The following is a 21237-nucleotide window of genomic DNA, read 5'->3' as shown; positions in this document are numbered from 1 at the left end:
GACTTTGAACCACTATGCTATTAGGTAATGTAGGTAACGGATTGTAAAATGTTGGCATCGTGTTTGGCACCATCCCATTGACAAAGAGGACTTTCTCTCTTATTGCATAGGTAGCCTAAATCCTTAACTTGACTACTATTATAGCTACATCTAGATCATTTAGTGTAGTGTCTCTCAAGTGTAGCTAGATCATAAAATCCAACCCTCTCAAGAAGAATTGCAACTAAGTAGCATGGGGTAGTTGAGTGGTATTATCCAAACAATGAAAAATTTCATGTAGCTTTTGGACATACACTTTCACACTCTTGTTAAATTCCTATTCAGTCTCGTTTAAGACATGCATCCAATATAGGCTCCCCTTTTCAAGAGAGATAATTCCCTACGAAATGCAGTGTAGAACCCTTACATGTCAACAATTGTATTTGCTACAAGTTGGTAATACCACTAGTTTGCATTTTCCTTCAAAGTCATACTAAAGAACATCATATGAAATGCAATGTAGAACACTTGCATGTCAACAATCGTGTTTGCTGCAAGTTGGTAATACTGTTGGCTTGCATTTTCCTTCAAAGTCATATTGAAGAACATCATGTGATGGACTTCCTCATTGACTTGAAAATTGAAGATAAGTCTTTGAAATCTTTGATACGTAATTCTGCATCTTTGTTTGGACTTTTGCTAAAGATAGGGAGTGGGTACCCTAAAGTGGGTAGAGCCACCATACTAGGTGGGATTTGAATTGCTTGAAAGAGTATTAATGATGGTGGTTATGCCATCCTTGTGGGTATAGAAATTAGCTTAGGAGGGACAAGAAGGGTGCTAGTAATGGCACACGTAGATCCATTACTTCGGCTAGTCCTCGAAGAAGTAGATTGCCCCTTCGTGCTCCTCCCCTCTTCTCTTCACATAAAAAAACACATTAGTGATGACGAGGTCTTTACACAAGCTCTTCTCTTCTTCCCCTTCTTGGGTGAGAGGCCATTTTATTGGAGGAGAGGTTGGGTTGTCTCTCTTCTTCTTTGCATTTTTGCTCGTGGATTAGGCATTTGCAGATCATATCAAGAGCTATAGAAGGCCATGAGTGCTCAAAAGTACAAAGCCATTTTGAACTCTAGATAGAGAAGGCATGGCTAATTTGAAACATGAACTACTAGTTTAGGGACAAATCTAATGGTAGATTAGGAGATTGATCTTGTTGAAAGATGGCACCTTGCATATGCCCCCTTAATTCTACTAGGAAGCTTCATGAGTAAAATTTATTAATTAATATTTGAATGAGTAATTGAGGATCATGATGTACAATATATACAAAATACCTTACCATGTTCTTCATCCTTCTACAACAATGATAACAAAGTGGAGAGAGAAATATACAGAGAGAGAGAGAGTATAAGAGTGTGTGCAAGTAGGCATGCCTACATGCATGCTATGTGTATGTTTGCATACACATGTGTGTGCAAGTAGGCATGCCTACATGCATGCTATGTGTATGTTTGCATACACATGTGTGTGCATGCATGTGCATGTGTGTGTGTGTGTGTGTGTGTGTGTGTGTGTGTGTGTGTGTGTGTGTGTGTGTGTGTGTGTGTGTGTGTGTGTGTGTGTGTGTGTGTGTGTGTGTGTGTGTGTGTGTGTGTGTGTGTGTGTGTGTGTGTGTGTGTGTGTGTGTGTGTGTGTGTGTGTGTGTGTGTGTGTGCGCGCGCGCACGTGCGTGCAATGCTCCATCCCTCTTTCTTGAAAACTCAACCTTTTTTGGTTCTTCTTACTAGTAGTTGAATATATTATTCATGCAAACATCTACATTAAACTTTTCATCTAACTACAATGTGTGTTCAAAGGTCCATCTCCCACACTCTACATGTGCCCATTTTCTATAGCACCCAACATATCCATCCAATGTTTTCAATTTGGTCCCTTTACAATTATGCTTATTTCCATGTTGAATCTACTTGCACAATTGGGAAGATTAATCGTGCAGATGTGGTGCTCCAAAATTGACATGATGTGATACAATATGTTCATAGTTTTGAAGCATATCATCTCCACCTTGACATGTGAAAAGTAAAAATGAATAAATTCAAAGTATCCCTACATGACCTTGACATCAAAATGATAGCATACTTAACTCTGTGAATCATCCATTATCTCTAAGAATCAAGAATCGTCCTCTGAAATCATGGAGGCTTTCAAAAATAGCGAGTTCAAAGCAACCAATTTACTAATGCCTTCATAAGGATGATTAACCATGTTGTAATTTGTCCACTAACATTCTTTTGCTTACTCAACTCAATGTGGTATTTCTATCACCTTGCCCACTAGTGTCATGATCATCATCTTGTCAAACTCTAACCACCACCTCACGTTGGATTGCATTCCAAGGCAAGCCAATTAAAAGCAAAGCCTTAAGAATAAATGTATTAGCCATGCTTACAAACATACCAATCATGAGAGAGAGAGACAGAGAGAGAGAGAGAACAAAGTAGATTGTAAACAAAGTCATGAGCTTCTAAAACAAGAAAGGAATATAATATCAAGGAAACTATAAAAGTGATAGTGTAGAAGACAATTAGTTTGTAGTAGGTGCTTTAAGCATTCAACCAATAAGACTTTGAACATATTCTCATATACTTTTACAAAAATAACAATTCTCACATAAAGGAAAACGTTATGAAGCTTAGAAAACAAGCACAAAGGCCTACTAGCTAGAGGTAGACCAAAAAAGACAATAAATATAAAGGAAGTCGAATGGTTTTGCAATTCCTAGATGAAATGATTGTAGGATTGGATTAAGAAAGAGGGTTGAATATCATATGCTTAAACACTTTCACCTCTAGTTCTAAGCTCTACTAGTGACACGCACTTGGAAAAACTCTTAGGAGCCTTCCTAAGCTTAACTCAGAAAAAATGCACAAGCTAGAACTAGTATGTAGACAAGATATTACAAGGGTATAGGTGTGCTATTACTTTGCATTACTTATAAAGTTCCACTTTATTACTCTCAACTTGAAGAAATAAAAATTTGAAACTCTAAAAAGGGCAATGCTAATATGCATTATCTTGCACTTTAGAGAAAAAAGCATCAAATCTCTTTCGAATGCTATGCCCTAGCTATTCTAAATCTAGAAATAGACATATGCTAGTTGTTGGGGTAAAAGGCCCTTGGGCCTACCCATGTACAGTGATTGCCCATATTCTTTATTCATATATATGAGATAGTGCAATAAGGCTATCATATCATTCTTGACAAAACCTACATTGTGTGTGCTCTTGTCTCCCGCATCTTCCTGTTCTCCTTCTCCATTGCCATTGCATCCCCTTCAACTGGTATCAAAGCAGGTCCTTCACGAGCGCTTCCCAGCCTCTTCCCGACTTCCTTTAACAAGGTATGAGATCTTCTTCAGCCATTTTCATGGACAACAAGGTTTTGAATAGGGCAACCATTGTTGAGCTTTGCCTATGCAGCTTGAAGCTTCCCCTCCACCTTTGGCTTGATTAGTGGCCTTCCTTGGCCCCTTGGGGACCCCCTTCCACCACTTGCAACCTTTGTAACAGCCCCCCAACCCCATATCTACAGTTGGTGCAATCACGCCATGTTGACAAACGTTTTTCCACACGATAGAGATCTATGGCAGCTCCTCACCCACTTGGCACTTGTTTATGGTCTATTGAGACCCTCCGGCAATTGGTATCGAGCTTGGGAACTTACATTTGACTTGGGGCTTTGATCTTGAGCTCCTCTTGGCTCTGTATAAGCAACAGTAGGCTTGATTTCAGCCTGTCCCAAACATTAGCAGCCCCCAACTCATTTACTTTATTTGGCACTTGGTTATGGCTTATCGAAGCCTCCTAACACTTGGCTTTGGGTATGGGCACTGATATTTATGGTTGGCATTGAGCTTGGAGCTAATTTAGCTCAGCCATGGACTATTTGAACAGTCCCAAGACTATCATAAATGCTTTTGGGTTCGGCTGCAGTATGGCAAATGTTTGGGCTTGACAAGACTTGCATTTAAGGACTTTTGTGGAGGAGTTGGACATTGATTTGTTTTTCTCCATTATGGCCCTGGATGCTACTTGGCCTTATGCTCTAATGGATTGAATCCCTAGAAGTTTGGTTTATGCGGACATGTATTGAGTAGTGTTGCTTCCTTGTCTTGGCAATTGGTTATTGAGTAGTGATTTCTCATTGATACTTGGATTTATTGTAGGTTATTTGGTCGATCAATGGACTTTACAGTGCTTGGGATTAGCAAACAGTTATGGCTTTCTTGCTCCTTTATTGTCTAGCTTCTATGCTAGTTGGGCTATTGTTGCCCGTCCATGTTAGAGAGCAGCTGCTATGTATGCTTACCCACCTATGCACATGGTCTACCTTATAGAGCCACTTGTATGGATGATGTTGTAATACCTCATAAAGCCACTTGTATGGATGATGTTGTACAGATATTTGGGCTTCTCTTGGAGCTTGACCATTGCAAGATCTTATGCCACTTACCGGTCTTGCATTGACTTGGATGCTATTATGTGGTCTAATATACTACAGAGTCATGTTTGCCATTATGGTTGTGGGCTGATTTCATGGCTGAATATCTTATGCACTTTTGACAAATGTCTTGGCTTTTACATTGTTGTGGTTGGTTATATCATGCACTTAGCTACGAGTCTTTTTCATGTGGGAGCTTCCGTATCCCTAGTTGACGCTTTTGTACTTCCCTCTCTAGTGAAGATGGAAAAGTACTCGTAGCAACATGCTTCTATCACTTGTGCTTCTACTGACAGTTGTCTTGATGAGCAAGTTCCCTATGTTGGGACAACCCTAGACTCTTTGATTTCCTCGAATGTGGATAGCCCTATTCAGGATGACTTGGATTCCTTGTCGTTTTCTTCAAGTTCTTCAGTTATACAGATGTTGTATGCTTCCATTGTGGAAAGCTTGGGCATGCTAAAAGAAAATGTTTTTAGATGGATTAGAGAGCAACAAAGACAGAGACGGACTCCAGACGGACTCCACACGAGCAGAGAGTCAGCGATGCAACAAGTGTTACCACTCTTCCTAGTGGTGAGGTACATGCCGTTACCCATGATGATGTAGTTGAGCATGTCCTATCATCTAGTTTCCATATAGCTTACTTGCTCAATGATTAGGCCTATGTCTTTGATTGGCTGTTGGATTCTTCAGCCTCTTATCATGTTACCCCTCATAGAGCATGGTTCTCTTCTTACAAGGAGGTTGACAGATGTAATGATTTGGGCCTTGAGCAGACTTATGCTATTGTTGGTACAGGGCACATACATCTAGCTTTGCCTCAATGAACTTCTCTTGTGCTCCATGATGTATTACATGTTCCTATGCTTAGTAAGAGCTTGAGGTCTATCTGTTAGCTGCATAATGCAGGTTACTCTGTTTCTCTTCAGGATAGGTCATGGAAGATCTGTCGTGGTTGCTTGGTTTTGGCCAAAGGTTCTAAAGTTGGTTCTCATTACCTAGTGCATGTCTCTCATGTGGGAGATCCTATGGTTGCAATTATCTAGATACCACATGCATTGTTATGGCATTATCGCCTAGGCCATATGCACCACAAAGAGATGGAGATCTTGTCTCTTTTAGACTCATTGTTGCCTCCTATGTCACATGTAGATCTTGATGCTTGCCATGATTGTACTTATGGTCCTTGTAGAGCCCCTTTGGCTCATGGCGATTGTGAGAGGCATGATCGTCTAGATCTTGTCCATTGTGCAGTATATGGACCTATGCCTTTCCAGTTACTTGGTGGAGCATCATACTTTATGACCTTCGTGGATCATGCTACCCCCCTATATGGGCTTTTCCCTTGGTACGGATTGAGGATGCCATAGTTATGCTTGACAAGTTTATGGATTTTGTTGGTTGTAGGCTTCGGTGCTTGCAGATGGATTATGAGAGTCATCTTATCTCTCCCAGCTTTCAATCCTATTGTCAACCGTCTGGCATTGATTTCCTATGCCCACAGTATTAAGGGATTGCTCATGGCATGTGCCTGACTCTACAGGCAAAGGTTGCTTCTATGCTTACCATAGTTGGGTTATCTTATGGCTTTTGGACTGAGGCCCTTATGACGGCAATCTACTTGCTTAATAGGACGACGTGTCTGACTTTGGATGGTATCACACCACACGAGGCATGGAGTGGCATGAGACCCTCCTATGATTACTTGAGGATGTTTGGCTGTCAGGCATTTGTATGTATTCCAGATATGCCTATGTCACGCATATGTATCCTCCTTGCTTATGGAAATGGTGACTTTCAAGCTTACAAGTTATGGGATTTGGATGCCCAGCAGGCTATATGCAGTCGTCATGCTGTCTTTTATGAGACGCAAACATCTCTCAAGCCTCTTAATGCGCGTTCAATGTGCTTTATGGTTGATGCTACAGCCGTATGTCAATCTTCTCCTTCATTGAGGCCGCATACTCTCTTGAGACCCCATCTGACGTGTTCGGAATGCTGACCCTTCTTCTATGATTGACTTTGGAGAGTCTATGTGCTCTCAGCTGTCTCATATGTGCCACGTTGATGTTATGCGCTACTCTGATACTTATGCATTACAGCCTTGTACTCATGAGTTGTGCTTGCTCCGTTGTATGGAGCTGCGGGATTGCTTGTCTCCTGGATGTCATGGACTCTAGGATGCTTGACTCTTCTTTCGCAGAGGTTCCTGCTTATTGCACAACTCACTTTCTATTTGGGCATTGGGTGAGATGTCATAATTCCTCACCTTGTCTCTTTTCCTTTTTTCTTTGTTTTTTCACTCCCTAGCCCATTGGCCTTTTACTGGGAGGTTGTTGGGGTAAAAGGCCCTTGGGCTTGCCTGTGTACAATGACTGCCCATATTCTTTATTCATATATATGAGATAGTGCAATAAGGCTGTCATATCATTCTTGACAATACCTACATTGTGTGTGCTCTTCTCTTCTGCATCTTTCTCTTCTCCTTCTGCAGCACTACCATTGCATCCCCTTCACTAGTAATATAAAGTTGTCTAACTTGCGAATTAGGTTCATCTATAAAGAATGTGATTACTTCCTCATTTATCATCATCATCATATTTCCAAGAGAATAAAGAAAGCGGAGCTCCACTCAATAGTCATCCCCATAGCTCACATAAGAGCAGAGAAGAGAGATGTGCGCAAAAAACACAAGAGAAGAGAAGTGAAGTGAAATGCAAGCAACAAGCACAAGAGAAGAGGAGAGAGAAAAAAGAACAAGAAATAATGTTGTATTATTCTTTAAGACACCTCAAAGATGCATAGGACAAAATGATAGACATTACTCTTACAACAAATCTAGTCTAGTATAGAATTAACTAAATTTGTTATTTATTTTCAAGAAACTATTATTTTTTGTTATGGAAAATATTTTATATTAGATGAAAATAATCTATTTAGATGACTTATAGACTACTTTATATAAATTTTCAAACAGTTGTAAACTAGATAACCACCTCACTTTCATTATCTTGTCCAAAGGCATATTTAAAAGTTTGTTTGCTCTCCCATGCATTTTAAGGCTTTTATGAATTTGGACATTCTCATGTGACTTAGTTCAAAAACTCCTTTGACTCATATGTCTATAACAGTACATTCTAAGCACCAATAAAATAGAGAATGTGCAATTATGATTACCAATAACACTATTTGATACGGCATCTAAAAAGGTAGGTGGTAGTCAATTGGATTATCATTAATCACATGTAAGGCCCAAGAGTATCAATTATTTGGCATTGCCAAGCCTTGCAGTATGACATCAATACATTGCAAATATCTTAACATTCATAAGTGAAATGCATGTCACATCCTTAAGGGATTTACATATCAAAGTGCCCGCCACAAATCTTCGATTCTAGATGGGTGGAGCTCCACCCAATAGTCATCCCCATAGATCACATAAGAATAGAGAAGCAAGATGTAAGCAACCAAGAAGAAAGAACCACACCCTCCAGGATGCCTCAAAGGTGCATAAGACAAAATATAATTAAGTGGAGAATATGTTTGATTATCTAATCCAAATGCATATTTACAAATTCAATTCTACCTCTTCCATGCAACATAAGGCGTATATGCAAGGTGTGTGTGTGTGTGTGTGTGTGTGTGTGTGTGTGTGTGTGTGTGTGTGTGTGTGTGTGTGTGTGTGTGTGTGTGTGTGTGTGTGTGTGTGTGTGTGTGTGTGTGTGTGTGTGTGTGTGTGTGTGTGTGTGTGTGTGTGTGTGTGTGTGTGTGTGTGTGTGTGTGTGTGTGTGTGTGTGTGTGTGTGTGTGTGTGTGTGTGTGTGTGTGTGTGTGTGTGTGTGTGTGTGTGTGTGTGTGTGTGTGTGTGTGTGTGAAGACCTACCAATATCATTACTAGTAACATTGTATAATCTAGCTCTAAAAGAGCAAGCACAAGGTGTTCAAGTAGGTTATCATTATTCATGTGCAAGGGTCCAAGAGTGTTATTTTTTTAAATAATAACCACAAGAAAAGGTAAGGGAAGAGAGATCCAAGCAATAAACACAAGATATGAAGAGAAAGAAGAAAGAAAGAAAGCTATATTGGCATCCTTTAAGATGCCTCAAAAGTGCACACGACAAAACAACAAATATGACTCTTGCAACAAATCTAGTATAGAATTGAGTGGAATTATTGCTTCTATTATCTTGTCCAAAGGTATACTTATAAGTTCATTTCCTAATCTTCCATGTGTGTTTAGGCTTTTATGAATTTGAGCATGCTTACATGACTTACTCCAAGACTCCTTTGACTCATGTGTGAGTAATAGTACATTCTAAGCACTAATACATTAGAGGATCTACAACTATTATTACTAGTAAAACTCTGATTCAGCAAGCATAGGGTAGTCCTCAGTTATCATCAATCATGTGGAAATGTCTTAAGAGTATCAAGTTTTTTACATTGCCAAGGCTTGTTGTATGGCATCAATACATTGCAAATATTTTAACAATCGTAGTGATGAATGCATACCACATCCTTAAAGAGGATACATACCAAACTACCCATCATAAATCCTCAATTCCACATGGGTGGTGCTCCACTCAATAGTCACCCCCGTAGTTCACATAAGAGTAGACAAGAGATATGTAAGAAACAAAAGAGAGAGAGAGAGAGAGAGAGAGAGAGAGAGAGAGAGAGAGAGAGAGAGAGAGAGAGAGAGAGAGAGAGAGAGCGTGTGTGTGTGTGTGTGTGTGTGTGTGTGTGTGTGCACTCACACATTTTTGGCATGAATGGATTAGAGGGCCTACAACTATCATTGTTAGTCACATTGTCTAATCTCGCATCTAACAAAGCAAGCATAGGGTAGTCAACTGAATTATCATTATTCGTGTGGGGATCCAAGAGCATATGTATTCTTAAGCACAAGAAAAGAGAAGGGAAGAGGGATGCAAGAAATAAACACGAGAATAGAAGAGAAAGAAGAAGAAAGAAAATTGTATTAGCATCACTCAAACGTGCATAGGACAAAATGACAAATATTATTCTTAGATCTAGTATAGAATTAAGTGGAAGTATCTCTTTCATCATCTTTCCCAAATGTATCATTATTGGTTACACTATTGATTTGGCATCTCATAAAGCAGGCACAAGGTAGTCGACTAGGTCATCATTAATCATGAGAAATGGTCTAAGAATATCAACTTTTAAATATTACCAATGTGTGTAGTACAACACCAATGCACCAAATATAGTTTGATGGTCAATGTGATATATGCATGTCATATTCTTAGAGCAATTACATACGAAGGTGTCCACCAAAAATCCTAAGTTTTTAATAGTTGGTGATCACTTACTACTTACACAATAAAATACCAATCATTCAAAAATTACCAACAAGAAAGTAGCCCTTAACATGGCTCAAGCATAAGGGTATAGATCCTATATTCACACATCTTTTTTGACGATAAAGAACACTTCTTATTTACACATACATAAAATCATTTGAACAAGGAAAATTGGCTACCCATGACTATCCATGCAATGTGCAATACGAGTGCAAGAAGTGGCAACACATCCCTTTATTTTCAAGAAATGGTGATGCCTAATGGGCCTTCATGCTTCTATGTATCAATTGAATACACCTTTACAAATTGCAAGCCAAGATTTCGATGTTTGCTAGGACCGCAATAATGTACATCCCATGAAAAAAAGCACATCAAAAATGCCACAAGTGCATGTGTTGCACCATATGAAGCTACTTCATTAGCCTCTCCCATTTGACATAAGGCACTCACAAAGAAAACGTAGCCAACTAGACCACTTCAACTCACTCCAATTCCAAGTCGATCAACAACTAGAGAGAACTCCCACCATGTGACATCATCATCTACATTACAAGTGTATTGTCATCCTTGAACCTCAAGATCTAGACAATAGTTAGCTTATCAACTTCAAATTAAAGAGATGATGCAAAACCTTGCAAATATAATTCACATAACCATTGTGAATGAGAGCATTCACAATTCCCTATTTCTATAGTAAATAGTTTTAATGGTACGAATTCTAAGGAGGAAGCTTGGGTTATATTCATGAGATTTCATTACATTTAACCTTACATGGAATAGTTGTAGACACCTTCCTTAGTCTCATCAAGCCCTCAAGAAACTAAAAAATGAATTTTAGTTCTTCCATGGATCAGCAAATCATTAAAAATATGATGTTGGCTATGTATGTATATGAATACTAGTAAGTACTAATCCTCCTTTAGGTGACCTTACAAACTAAGAGAAATTAGCATCTTTCTCCATGAACCACAAGTCTCCAAAGTTTGGCACGAACTTCATTGTTGTGAGAATCGTGTGATGTTCACTTAAAATCATTTTCTTGCGTGCTTAAAATCAAAGCATATGCTCAAGTGACAATTATTTGGAAGCAAGGGGAAGAAAGTATGACTTTCATCTGGCATGAAGGCACACAATTGCATTGTTAGAGCCTTCTGCTTAAATGGGAAAAGCTATACTTGGAATCAAGGTAGTGTACTCTCCATGGGGCCATTAACAAACAATGGGCCAATCATAACACAAGTGAGGCCTCTCTATTGGCATGTGCATGCTAGAAGTATTATTATTAAATTCATAGTAACCAACCCAAACCAATCGTGGTAACATACGACAACTAAAAACCCACACGATCGACAAATAAAAACACAAAACTTGAAGAGGGTAACCTCGCACCCGATAAGTAGAACCACTCATCCTATGTGAATTGTCTTCTATGCTTCTAGTTTCAATGACATAAAATAATAACACATGAACATTAGTCTTCTCTATGACCAAGGTAACTAGGCCTGTTATCCAAGGAACACTATCGCACACAAAGGCGCATGGTGCAAACACCCACCGTGTCACATACGGACCGAGGTTCTGTCGGCACTCATCTGTGCGATGATACGAATGGCCTACACATTATTCTTGTGTCGCACAAAATCCATCGACATCGAGGCTGTGCTGTTTTCCAACGAGAACTTACTGAGACGTACATGTACATCTCGTATGCCTCAAGTCTGACTTTAGATCTAACGTCTATGCCAGGTTAATGCAATCTATGTTGGCAGCGGACTTGCTAACGCACTGCAGCTGCTACGACATGAAACAGCCAGCCCTGTTACTGCCAAGTCACACCAGGATCAAGCAGTGTGCATGCAGAATTGTAGGATTAGAGTCTGCAACACCCGCGTCCTGGCCGCTCAGTATAAAACAGATGGTAAATAAGCATAGCTTGGATGTCTTACTCCAAAAGCCTGCTGGATCTGTAAAAATCTTTGATGCTTCAATTAGCTATAAAAACCATTGTTGCTTAAATTAGCTACCCTCACCAGGGCAGTGGGTTGAACACCCCATCTTCCCCTCATTACCCGGCTGCCAGTGATATGGCAGTTAGATTGAAAATGCCATTGTTACATACACCCTGAATAGTACTTCCCATCAAAATCTAAAGCTTCCCATAAAATTCATGAAAAGTAGCTTTCCATGACAATCATCCGACACCCCTCACACAGAGAACAATATATTACACTTTTCAGCAACTTCATTTCCAAAAATTGGATCATGCATTTTAGTGTTTACACAGCTAAAGGATTCAAAGCTGTCTGTAACCTTTTAAGGGCCAGCTTAATGCGCTCTTTGAGGTTCTCATTGTCACATTCAATGCCCTTACTAGCATAGTCAATGCTGGCCTCCACACCATCGACTGTAAGCATTAGTTTCTGATTCTCTGTATCCACCTTCACCTCCCCAAACAAAGAGACGAGCAAAGAGTGCAGTATCTTGAAACCATTTTTATCAGCTGCAGATTCCTTAACCCCATTGCCATTGACCTCCAATTCACGGATTGGACGTGCATTCAACTTCAAAATGATCGCAACTATAGAGTCTGCAACCATGTCACTGACTGGGTCTGAGACCCACTGCAAAACAACAAAATCTGAACCTTCCTGAATTATGGTGACTTTATCATGCACTTTTAGAGAGGGTGTATCTGCTTTTGGCAACATCTCCACACTTTCATACATCTGCTTTATCCGGTACTGTAAAACCGAAAATGCACCTTTGTAAGGAACTGACTGGCGTTGCATTACACTACCAGTAGTCAACTGCGTGTAAACATGCAGGTCCTCTGGAGACATGAGCTGGTAGGTGAAGCCCTTTCTCACAAGTAGCCCACTCACTGAATCTCCCTCTTTTGGGGGCTTCTCTGCCAGTCTGCCGATTGCCTTTGCTGTCTTTTCACCTTTGAAAAACATCTCTACTGTCTGACAGTTTTTGGGGGACAAAACATTCACATTTTGCTCTTGAAACTGAGTCTGCAACTTGGCTTTCAATCGTCCCATTTCATTTGCCTCTCCATGGACTAGAATAATGTTAGGTGGTCTCAACTCATTCAGAAAAGTACTTGTTTGATTAAAATCTGCATGTGCAGAGAAGGAGATATACTCCACACTCATATTAAGAGGAACCACCAGTCCACTCATCAATGTCACTTCCTTGGGTTCATTCATTATTGTCTTAGCAAGTGTTCCTTCCACCACATATCCCGGTATGACACAAGCATTCTTTTTATCCTGACACCACAAGTCAAACAATTGTCTAGATAGACCACTTTGAAGGCTTCCAGGGCTAGCCATAACGACAGATGGACCTATATCATCAAATTCATCTATGTTCTTAAGAGCCTGAATGTGTTTGAAACTAAAAGGATTTGAGACCTCAAACTGGCTACGTATACGGTCATTCATGGCATTGATATAGGTTTGGTATACAGCCATGCATTTCTTGGCAAGAGGTGATGCATAATAAATAGGGATATTGTGCAGCTCTGGATGCGCTTCCCAGTATTCGTCCAGAATTAAAAGAAGCTCCTGGGCTCTCCCAAGTGCAAAAGCAGGAATAAGAACACGGCCTCCTTGTGCCACAGTTCGATGTACTGTGTCAGTAAATCTCCTTTCACGTACTGCACGGGGCTGGTGCACTTGAACACCATATGTTGACTCAATTACACATACATCAGGTGAAAACTGGGGCAACTCAGCGGCCCTGAGGTGGCGGTCTTCCTCACGAGAATAATCACCAGTGTACAGAACTCGAACGCCAGCAATATCCACCATGAACATAGCAGCACCCAGAACATGTCCTGCTGTGTAACACCAAAACTTGATGCCATTGATTTCCATCATCTGATGAAAATCTATGACCTGGAAAACTTATGGACAGAGTTTTAGAGGCAGGTTAAGAATATGTAGAAAAGAACACTTATTCTGTTGCAAGATCCAAGTCTAGTGCTCTCTAGTCTCTTATTAGTGGTAATATTGATGGCAATCGATTGGGTTAGACAACAGGACAAATATAAATTAACAGTGAAAAAGGTAACACCAGTACACACCTCAATCTTGTCCATGGTTCGAAAAATATCTTGCTCATCATATAACATATCTTCCACAGACACCTTGCTTATTTTCACAAAATCTGACAACAGAAGTTTGTAAATAGCTTTGGTTGCATGAGTCATAAACACTCGGCCCTTGAAAGTAGTCTGCAATTTATTGATGAATGTTAAACTTTTGATGGAAGGAAGCCAGCTGGCTTAAACTAGTAAGAAAGGGAATGAAAAGAAAATGACTACCTTCTCAATGAAATATGGAAGAGAGGCACAATGATCCAAGTGAAAGCTGCACAAGTAATAAAATATACTTTTCAGTTCACCATGTGACACAATTGAGGATACAACATTGAGCACTTTGAGTTCCAACAGACATTACAATTTCTACCTCAGAATGATAAAACGTGGGACTCCAAGTAAAAACATGCTAAGGAGTAAGAAAAAGTCCAAGGAAGAACCTTACTGAGTAACAAGAAGCACATCAATTGTTGAAGGATCAATTTCATCAAAATAAGGTAATGCTGCCATTCCCGAGTATGCTGGATGTATTCCACAATCGAACTGGATAAAAACAAGTTGAAGAACTCTTAGCACTTTTTCTGAACACAACTTCAGTAAAAGTTTAATGTTCAACCTTTTTGTCTGGCAACCAAACGACAAGCAACATTGCCCACCTGATTTCTTCACATTATCAATAAATCAAACAGCTTCAAGACTTCAAGAGACCCCAAACAGGTCAAGAGCTATGGGATCACAATGACTTCACTACAAGCATGCCAGTGTAATGTTGTCAATCCCAAACTGAGGACCAGCACTCTTGATCACTGCACCCCACACAAACCCTCCCAGGGTAGAATAATCCACAAAGTAGCTCGAACATGCTGGAGTGGCAAGACACTTGAAATTTCCAGTCCATTGCCACCTAAGTCACCATACAACTGCTGCCACTTGGACAGCACTGCATGCCACCAAGACCTAATCACAGCTACCCCCAACCAGAATAGTCATAGGCGCCACTGACAAAGGCATCTGTCAATCTAGTCATAGTTGGCTGCCCACCCCCAACATGAACACTCCATATGAAGCCTTAGAAGATCCCAATCAAACATTCCACATGCCACATGCCAAGCTCCTATGGAGTCATAATATTAAGTCCCACAGCATGGGCTAGGTGAGCAATGCACAATTTTGTGCATCCATTGTAGTTAGCAATTGGTTGGTTGCAATATATAGCCGTTCTTCAATTGGCTGGTCATTATTTTCTGCAGGTTTTTGTGCACACTCTGACACTCAGGACTCTCCTGAGTCCTCTGTCTTCCAATGCTGCCTTCCGTCATCAGCCAAATATGGTGCCTTCTCTAACACCTTGGGCTGCATGCAGGGACTGATCAGTCCACCTTGTATTCAGTTTTCATTCAAAGTTCAGTGCAGATCTATCACTTCCGTTCTCTTCTTTCATTGCAGTCTTTCTCTTCCCTTCTCTCTCCATATTCATTTCTTCTTTCATTGCGCAGTCTCACAAAAACACTATATTTCCAGCAAGGAAAATATTTTTCAGTCTGTGTTGATCAGTTCCAGCCTCTGGCAGGCTATGTTTACCATCCCAGCTGGCTGCCTTTGCGTTTTGCAGGTTCTCCCCTCAGGCATAGTACCTAAATTTATTCGTTTATATTCACCTTACAAAAGCTCTTCAAAAGAAACATGTATATCTACAGAACATGAAAGTATACTCTATAGATGGTACGTTAGTTAAATCAACATGGAACATAAGACTCAAAATAAATGATACTCTAAGATCAAACTAGATGAAAGACTCAAGAAGCATCAAGATAGAGAGAGAGAGAGAGAGAGAGAGAGAGAGAGAGAGAGAGAGTTCTATATATATTTGAGTGCAACAATTGGATGCATATGACTATGGAGGGAGGCAAAAGCAATGGTACACAAACACCTAACACAAGTGAGATGTTTTCCTCTTTCCCAACAATTAATGATGAAGTCCCATGTTCCCCTTTGGTGGAACTGCAACCTTGACATGCCCCTTCATGTTCCCCTCATTCCCCTAGCCATTCCCCTTGTTGGATGTTCCCTCTTCAAATTCCCTTGTTTCCTAGCCTTTTTTAGAGGATGAAGTGCCTTCTCCCATTCCCAAGGAGGTGGAATGGCATACCCCTACTACTATGCCCTCAGGATAGCTGTGCTTTGACCTTTTCTCAGCTTCGTACACTCTCCTGTCACAAGGACATGAAATTTTAAGATGCTTTAATCTTGGCGATAACATTGTATTAAGTTATTAATCAAATGTGCAAGGTTGTTTAGCACTTGTGATGCACATGACAGTTATTTTGTAGTAACAGGCCAAGGACCTCGAGGATGCAATGGATGTCAAAGGTAAAAGTTGTGATAAATTATGCCAACTAAGCTTTGGGGATCAATTTGTGTTTGCTGCATATTCTCTCTTCTACTGCCGTATGCATCAAATCTAGTCTTCCTTGGCTACGTTTACTAGTGGTCGACATAGGGAGGCTGCCTTGTTCCACTTTCGGATCCATTCAAAGTATGATACACTCTCCAACTCATAACCTTTCCCTTGATCCCAAAGATACTAGAGTTTGAGGTTCAATATTCATTGCATAGTGTGTTTGTTGCATGAGCATTGTATATTCAGTAGTCATTCACTTCTTCATTCACTGTGTTCATTGTCTTTGAGTTACCCTAACTCTAGTTGTGTTCCGTGCTTATCAATCTATGTATTGTTGTACAATTGGTTTTCTCTTTTTTGCATTTAAAGCATTTCTTCACATGGTATTAGAGCTAGGTACTCTTTGAGAAACCTTGGCCTTTAATTGAAAAGCTCATTCATGAAAGCAAGAACAACAGAAGGAACAAATGACTTCGAACACATTCACACCAACACTCCAGTCTCCACAACCAAACATGGACAGAAACGATCATGAGTGGGCCTCCCAGCTTGCTTCTGCCTGATCTGACATGGGCGGAGAACCATCGGACTACCATGGAGTCCACAGATCATATCAAATTTCTACCACTGAATATGACCTCGTCCTTATGCATAGGGCTCGGCAAGAGGTTGAAGGTAAGTCTGAGTTTTCTCCTCTAGATTTGATGCATATAACTAATGCTCTTGCAAGATCTTCGGAATCTCCACTATGAACTGACCATCCGCAAGTGAAAACTAGCTCAAATAACAAATCACTTCCGCGATACATCTTTTCTCCAATGCCAAGTATGAACCCTATTGTTTCAGATCCTATGCCAATTGATTCTATATTTTCTGTTGAATTGGGGGATGCTCATTAAGAAGTGACTCTTCAAAACAACCTTTAGTTTCTGAGTAACGAGGAAGATAGGCCTTTCTTTATGAACTCAAAACTAGGTAAGAAATTGAAAGAAAAACTTGTCAGTATTACATCCCTTCCTTTTCCTTCAAATGATTTTATTTCTCATGGTCAATTTGGAGACACCCATATATTGAAGGTCTCTCTCTTCATTTTCAACAAGCTCTAACGCTAAAATTTCAACCACATGCTTTATACTCTCCTATCTATCACTCATCCAAGAATGACTTTCTACTTAACTTTATCAAATCCAAGCACTAGAAAGAACATCAGCTTGTTGCTCGAAGTATACAAAAATTAGGGTTTTAAAATACAAATTTTTAGAATTGCAGCAAATCAGCCCCTTGTATATGGTTTAAGCACTTGGTGCGCATGGTTTATTTCAATAAAATCCTATTAAGCAAAATGGGTTGGTTTCCTTCTCAACACAGTGTCGACTCCTCTCTCTCTCTCTCTCTCTCTCTCTCTCTCTCTCTCTCTCTCTCTCTCTCGTGAAGATAATTGAATTAAGTAGTAAATATTTACATCATACCATTAGGTCTGCATTGAAAAATAACAGACATGAAGGAAAGTCTACACAAACTCTTAACACAGAAATGTCACACTTAAAGAACAACTGGTGTAGAGCGAACAGTATTTAGCCAAGGAGCAGCAATGTTAGAAAGAACCATATCAATAGACACCATAGAGGAGATTTGCCACAAAACTAAACCCCGAATTCGGACTCTCTCCCCTAATTTTCATGGTGATAATTAATCAAGTTGTTTAAGTTCAAAGTATTGTCATTCTAATGATCTTTCCCACACTTACATCTTCTTTGGGAAAGAGGAGAAATATTGAGGGCACTTATACAAAAGGTGCCATCATAGGCATCCTAGGGCTAGAAGGACAAGCCCTATGGGAAACATGGGGGGGAGGAGGAGGGGAAGGCTGCTCTAATCTTTGATACCTATCAAGCAATGATTCCCATTCAAAACCGTGTTTTGACCTCCGATCTTCACAATCATTCATACTTCCTATCAAAGGAAGTATGAATAAACTCCTCATGTGAGTCATCAGAACCTTAGAACCAATAATATTCCATGTCTCCAGACTTGCAAACACACTAAATCTGCTATGTTTTGTTGTACAAGAGCCTGAATGGAGAGAATAATCAGCTACACCTAGATGGACTGATTAGTCCCTACACACAACCCAAGGCATCAGTAAGGACACCGAATTAGGCTGAAGATGATGATCACACTGGGAGATGGATGTTGGACTGAGCAATGTGCAGAGTATAACAAGTGATCTGCCCCACCCCAAGTGGCCTGCCATAAATAGCAGAAAACCAATCAAACTGATCAATTTGCAAAAAATGGCACTAAAAATAGCAATTGGCCTGCTAAAACTAGTTGACCGGCACTAAATGCTGATGTGGCACCAATTGGGACAAATCACAAATGGACAAGCTGTATAGCCCCTAGCAAAGCTAGAAAATGGCTGCTACTCAGTGTGAACAAAGTTGATACTAATTGAGGAAGGAATGCACAGTCAGAGCTCCAATGTCTCCGTCAAACTTTGATAGATCTCACAACCACGAGATGGCAAACTGACAATATATGGCATGCTAGCAATATCAGCAGTTATTCTTTCCCTTCTACAGCATGCACCACGATTTCTACAATTTGTGCCAGCTGGGAGGACGTTTTTTCAGAACCTTTCAAGTGGGCAGCAAATCATTTTGGGGGCCATAGACCTAGATGGCCACTTTATTAGTACAGTTGATCATTGGTGCTTCTTCAACAATCGACTGACTTCTCAAATCAGGTTGGCCAGATGTTTCATCCTTGGGCTACTTATACCCTTTGTATTCTGCTCCTCCCTATTGCGTTCAACCTCCATCTTCATCCTCTTACTGCTGCAGCCATCTCCAACCAATTATCATCATCTTGCTCTGTCATTTTTTTCCATGTCCTACATTTCAAAGTTTGGCACCCGTACTAGCGTGCCAAGACATATGTGCAGGGAGTTGTATCAGCATTCTTTCCTGTTTGTTTCCTCATATTTGAGTTTTGTTTCCTTCATCATCTTCTACATTTTCTTCTCTCTATTGTCCTTTCATTGTTTTCATATTCTGCATTCACAAACAAGCTTATCCACAGGCCATCATACTCACAAGGAAATTCCAGTCAATAGCAATAAATTGCCTCTGCTACAAATAAAAACGGGAAGGGGGCAAGCAGACAACTCCGTCACACTAGTCTCTGAATGTTGAACCTCTCTGCTTTTTAGCACCATTGACAAGGACCTAGGTATGGGCTGAAAAATAGACAGCTACAGCTCCTTTGATCCACTGCTCTGGAAATCCCATCCTCAACCCTTCAAGAATTCCCAATCTGCTCAGCTATAAGCCTTCTGGCAATCGAGAAAAAGCACAATGAGATCCTGGTTTCTGGAATGGATAAGGAGAGTGGACTCCCAAAAGGTGAAGATGTTGTCCAAGATATGAGTGGGATAGATGAATGACCAGCATCAAAGGAACCATATCCAGTAATCATCGTTAACTGGTTGGTGAATGAAGGAACGACTCCTAGGAGAATGTATGATACAATATACATCCGTCACAGTGTGATAATTCGAAATCCTCCAGTTAAAGGCTTTGTTGAAATGAAAAGCTAACACTTCAAGGTTCACAAGCACTTTCTCGGTCAAGAGAACTACCAGGAGAAACGCATTCCTAATGCACAACAAGATCGAGGGCCAAACCTCAGCAGGTTTCAGCAGAATTCTTGCCAGAAATTATGCGATGTTAGTGCTTTGCGACAAGAAGAAAGTAAGAAAAGCGAAGGGAGGGAGAGATGATGTGTGATACCAAGACAGTCTTGCCCTTGTACGTCATGTAGACACACGAACGACCAACTTCATTGCCTGCACCCAGGGGGGTGATATCGAGTTTGTCGCCTGGGGAGAGCTTCGCAGAGGAGTCCTTGCGCTTCAAGGACGCGGTCGAGGAAGGTGCCACGCTGGAGCTCATGGCTGGCTAGCTGCGTGCTCCTCCCCCGTCGTGCTCTAGGCTTGCGCTTCGGACACCCAAAAATGCAAATTTCCTGTCAGTGTCAGCTCATAACAAGATGCCAGGCGTAGTAAACAGAAGCCAAGGTGATGCAAGGTGAAAACCTTTCAAGAAAAATTTTAAGACATATAAGATCCAGCCCCAAGAAAGTCTAGCTTTCCATTTGGCTAATACTCACACAAGAGTAACTGAACTTGGGAGCAAGAAAGACACCTACTAGTGGAAACACTTGTTCCCAGCATGTCATGCCTCTAACTAAGGTGAGCCTTTCTTCTCAAGGTATGCCATGGGAAATGCTTGTGGTTCTATACTTCTTGGGTTTCTTTTATTTTTCGACTCTCCTCAAGCTAAAGTATCAACATGTTACTCTACTATGGGTGTTAATCTGCTCTACGTCCTTTAAGTAGATTGTGCTATTTGATCTTAGGTTTATGCCTTAGGGATGTATCAACTCTCTTTATAGTGCTTGCCTCCCTAAGTAGTCCTTCATTTGTTCTTTAGAGCGAAAATGTGCCTCCGCTCACGAGTTGATCTAGCCTAGGATGAGGTGCTTACCTCCTATAGGTTCTCTTTGTGTCTATTGTGTGTGTGTGTGTGTGTGTGTCCAAAAGTTGCAACAACCCCACAACTTTCAAACTTTGGTAATATGGAGAGTATTTCTTACCGGCAAGGCTCACAACTATTTAGGTCATGAAAGGTAGGGTAAGTCTAGATAGGGCCTACAAGTAACTTGCCCAAGCTATTCTCCATTTCTTACTTTCCTTCTCATCCCATCTCATCAACATCACCATAACCAACAAAGTTGCATTTTCAAGACTTGGGATCAAGCTGTTAATGCTTTCTTTGGGTACATACCTCACAACCAAAGGCTTTAGGATACTTGCACAATGAAGGTTTTCTAGACCATGCTTCTTCGAGTACTAT

The 21237-nt window shown here is 40.5% G+C and overlaps 1 protein-coding gene across 1 annotated transcript; it reads right to left on the bottom strand.

The window, feature by feature from the left end:
* Positions 1 to 11582: 11582 nt before the first annotated feature.
* On the bottom strand, positions 11583 to 20442 carry LOC148016765 (cleavage and polyadenylation specificity factor subunit 3-I-like). Its single transcript, XM_087664129.1, has 5 exons — positions 20113 to 20442; positions 14366 to 14463; positions 14146 to 14191; positions 13906 to 14055; positions 11583 to 13717 (listed from the first exon to the last, which is right to left on the bottom strand). Exons 1-5 carry the CDS (start codon positions 20272 to 20274, stop codon positions 12089 to 12091), a joined length of 2085 nt encoding a protein of 694 aa, XP_087520255.1. The 5' UTR covers positions 20275 to 20442; the 3' UTR covers positions 11583 to 12088.
* Between the last annotated feature and the right edge of the window lie 795 nt (positions 20443 to 21237).

The sequence above is a fragment of the Lygodium microphyllum genome, chromosome 23 (assembly GCF_053477565.2).
Source record: "Lygodium microphyllum isolate KBCC chromosome 23, Lygodium_microphyllum_v1.1.10, whole genome shotgun sequence".
Classification (NCBI taxonomy): Eukaryota; Viridiplantae; Streptophyta; class Polypodiopsida; order Schizaeales; family Lygodiaceae; genus Lygodium; species Lygodium microphyllum.
The sequence above is the reverse complement of the archived record's forward strand: the minus strand, read 5'-3'. Positions and strand labels throughout refer to the sequence as shown.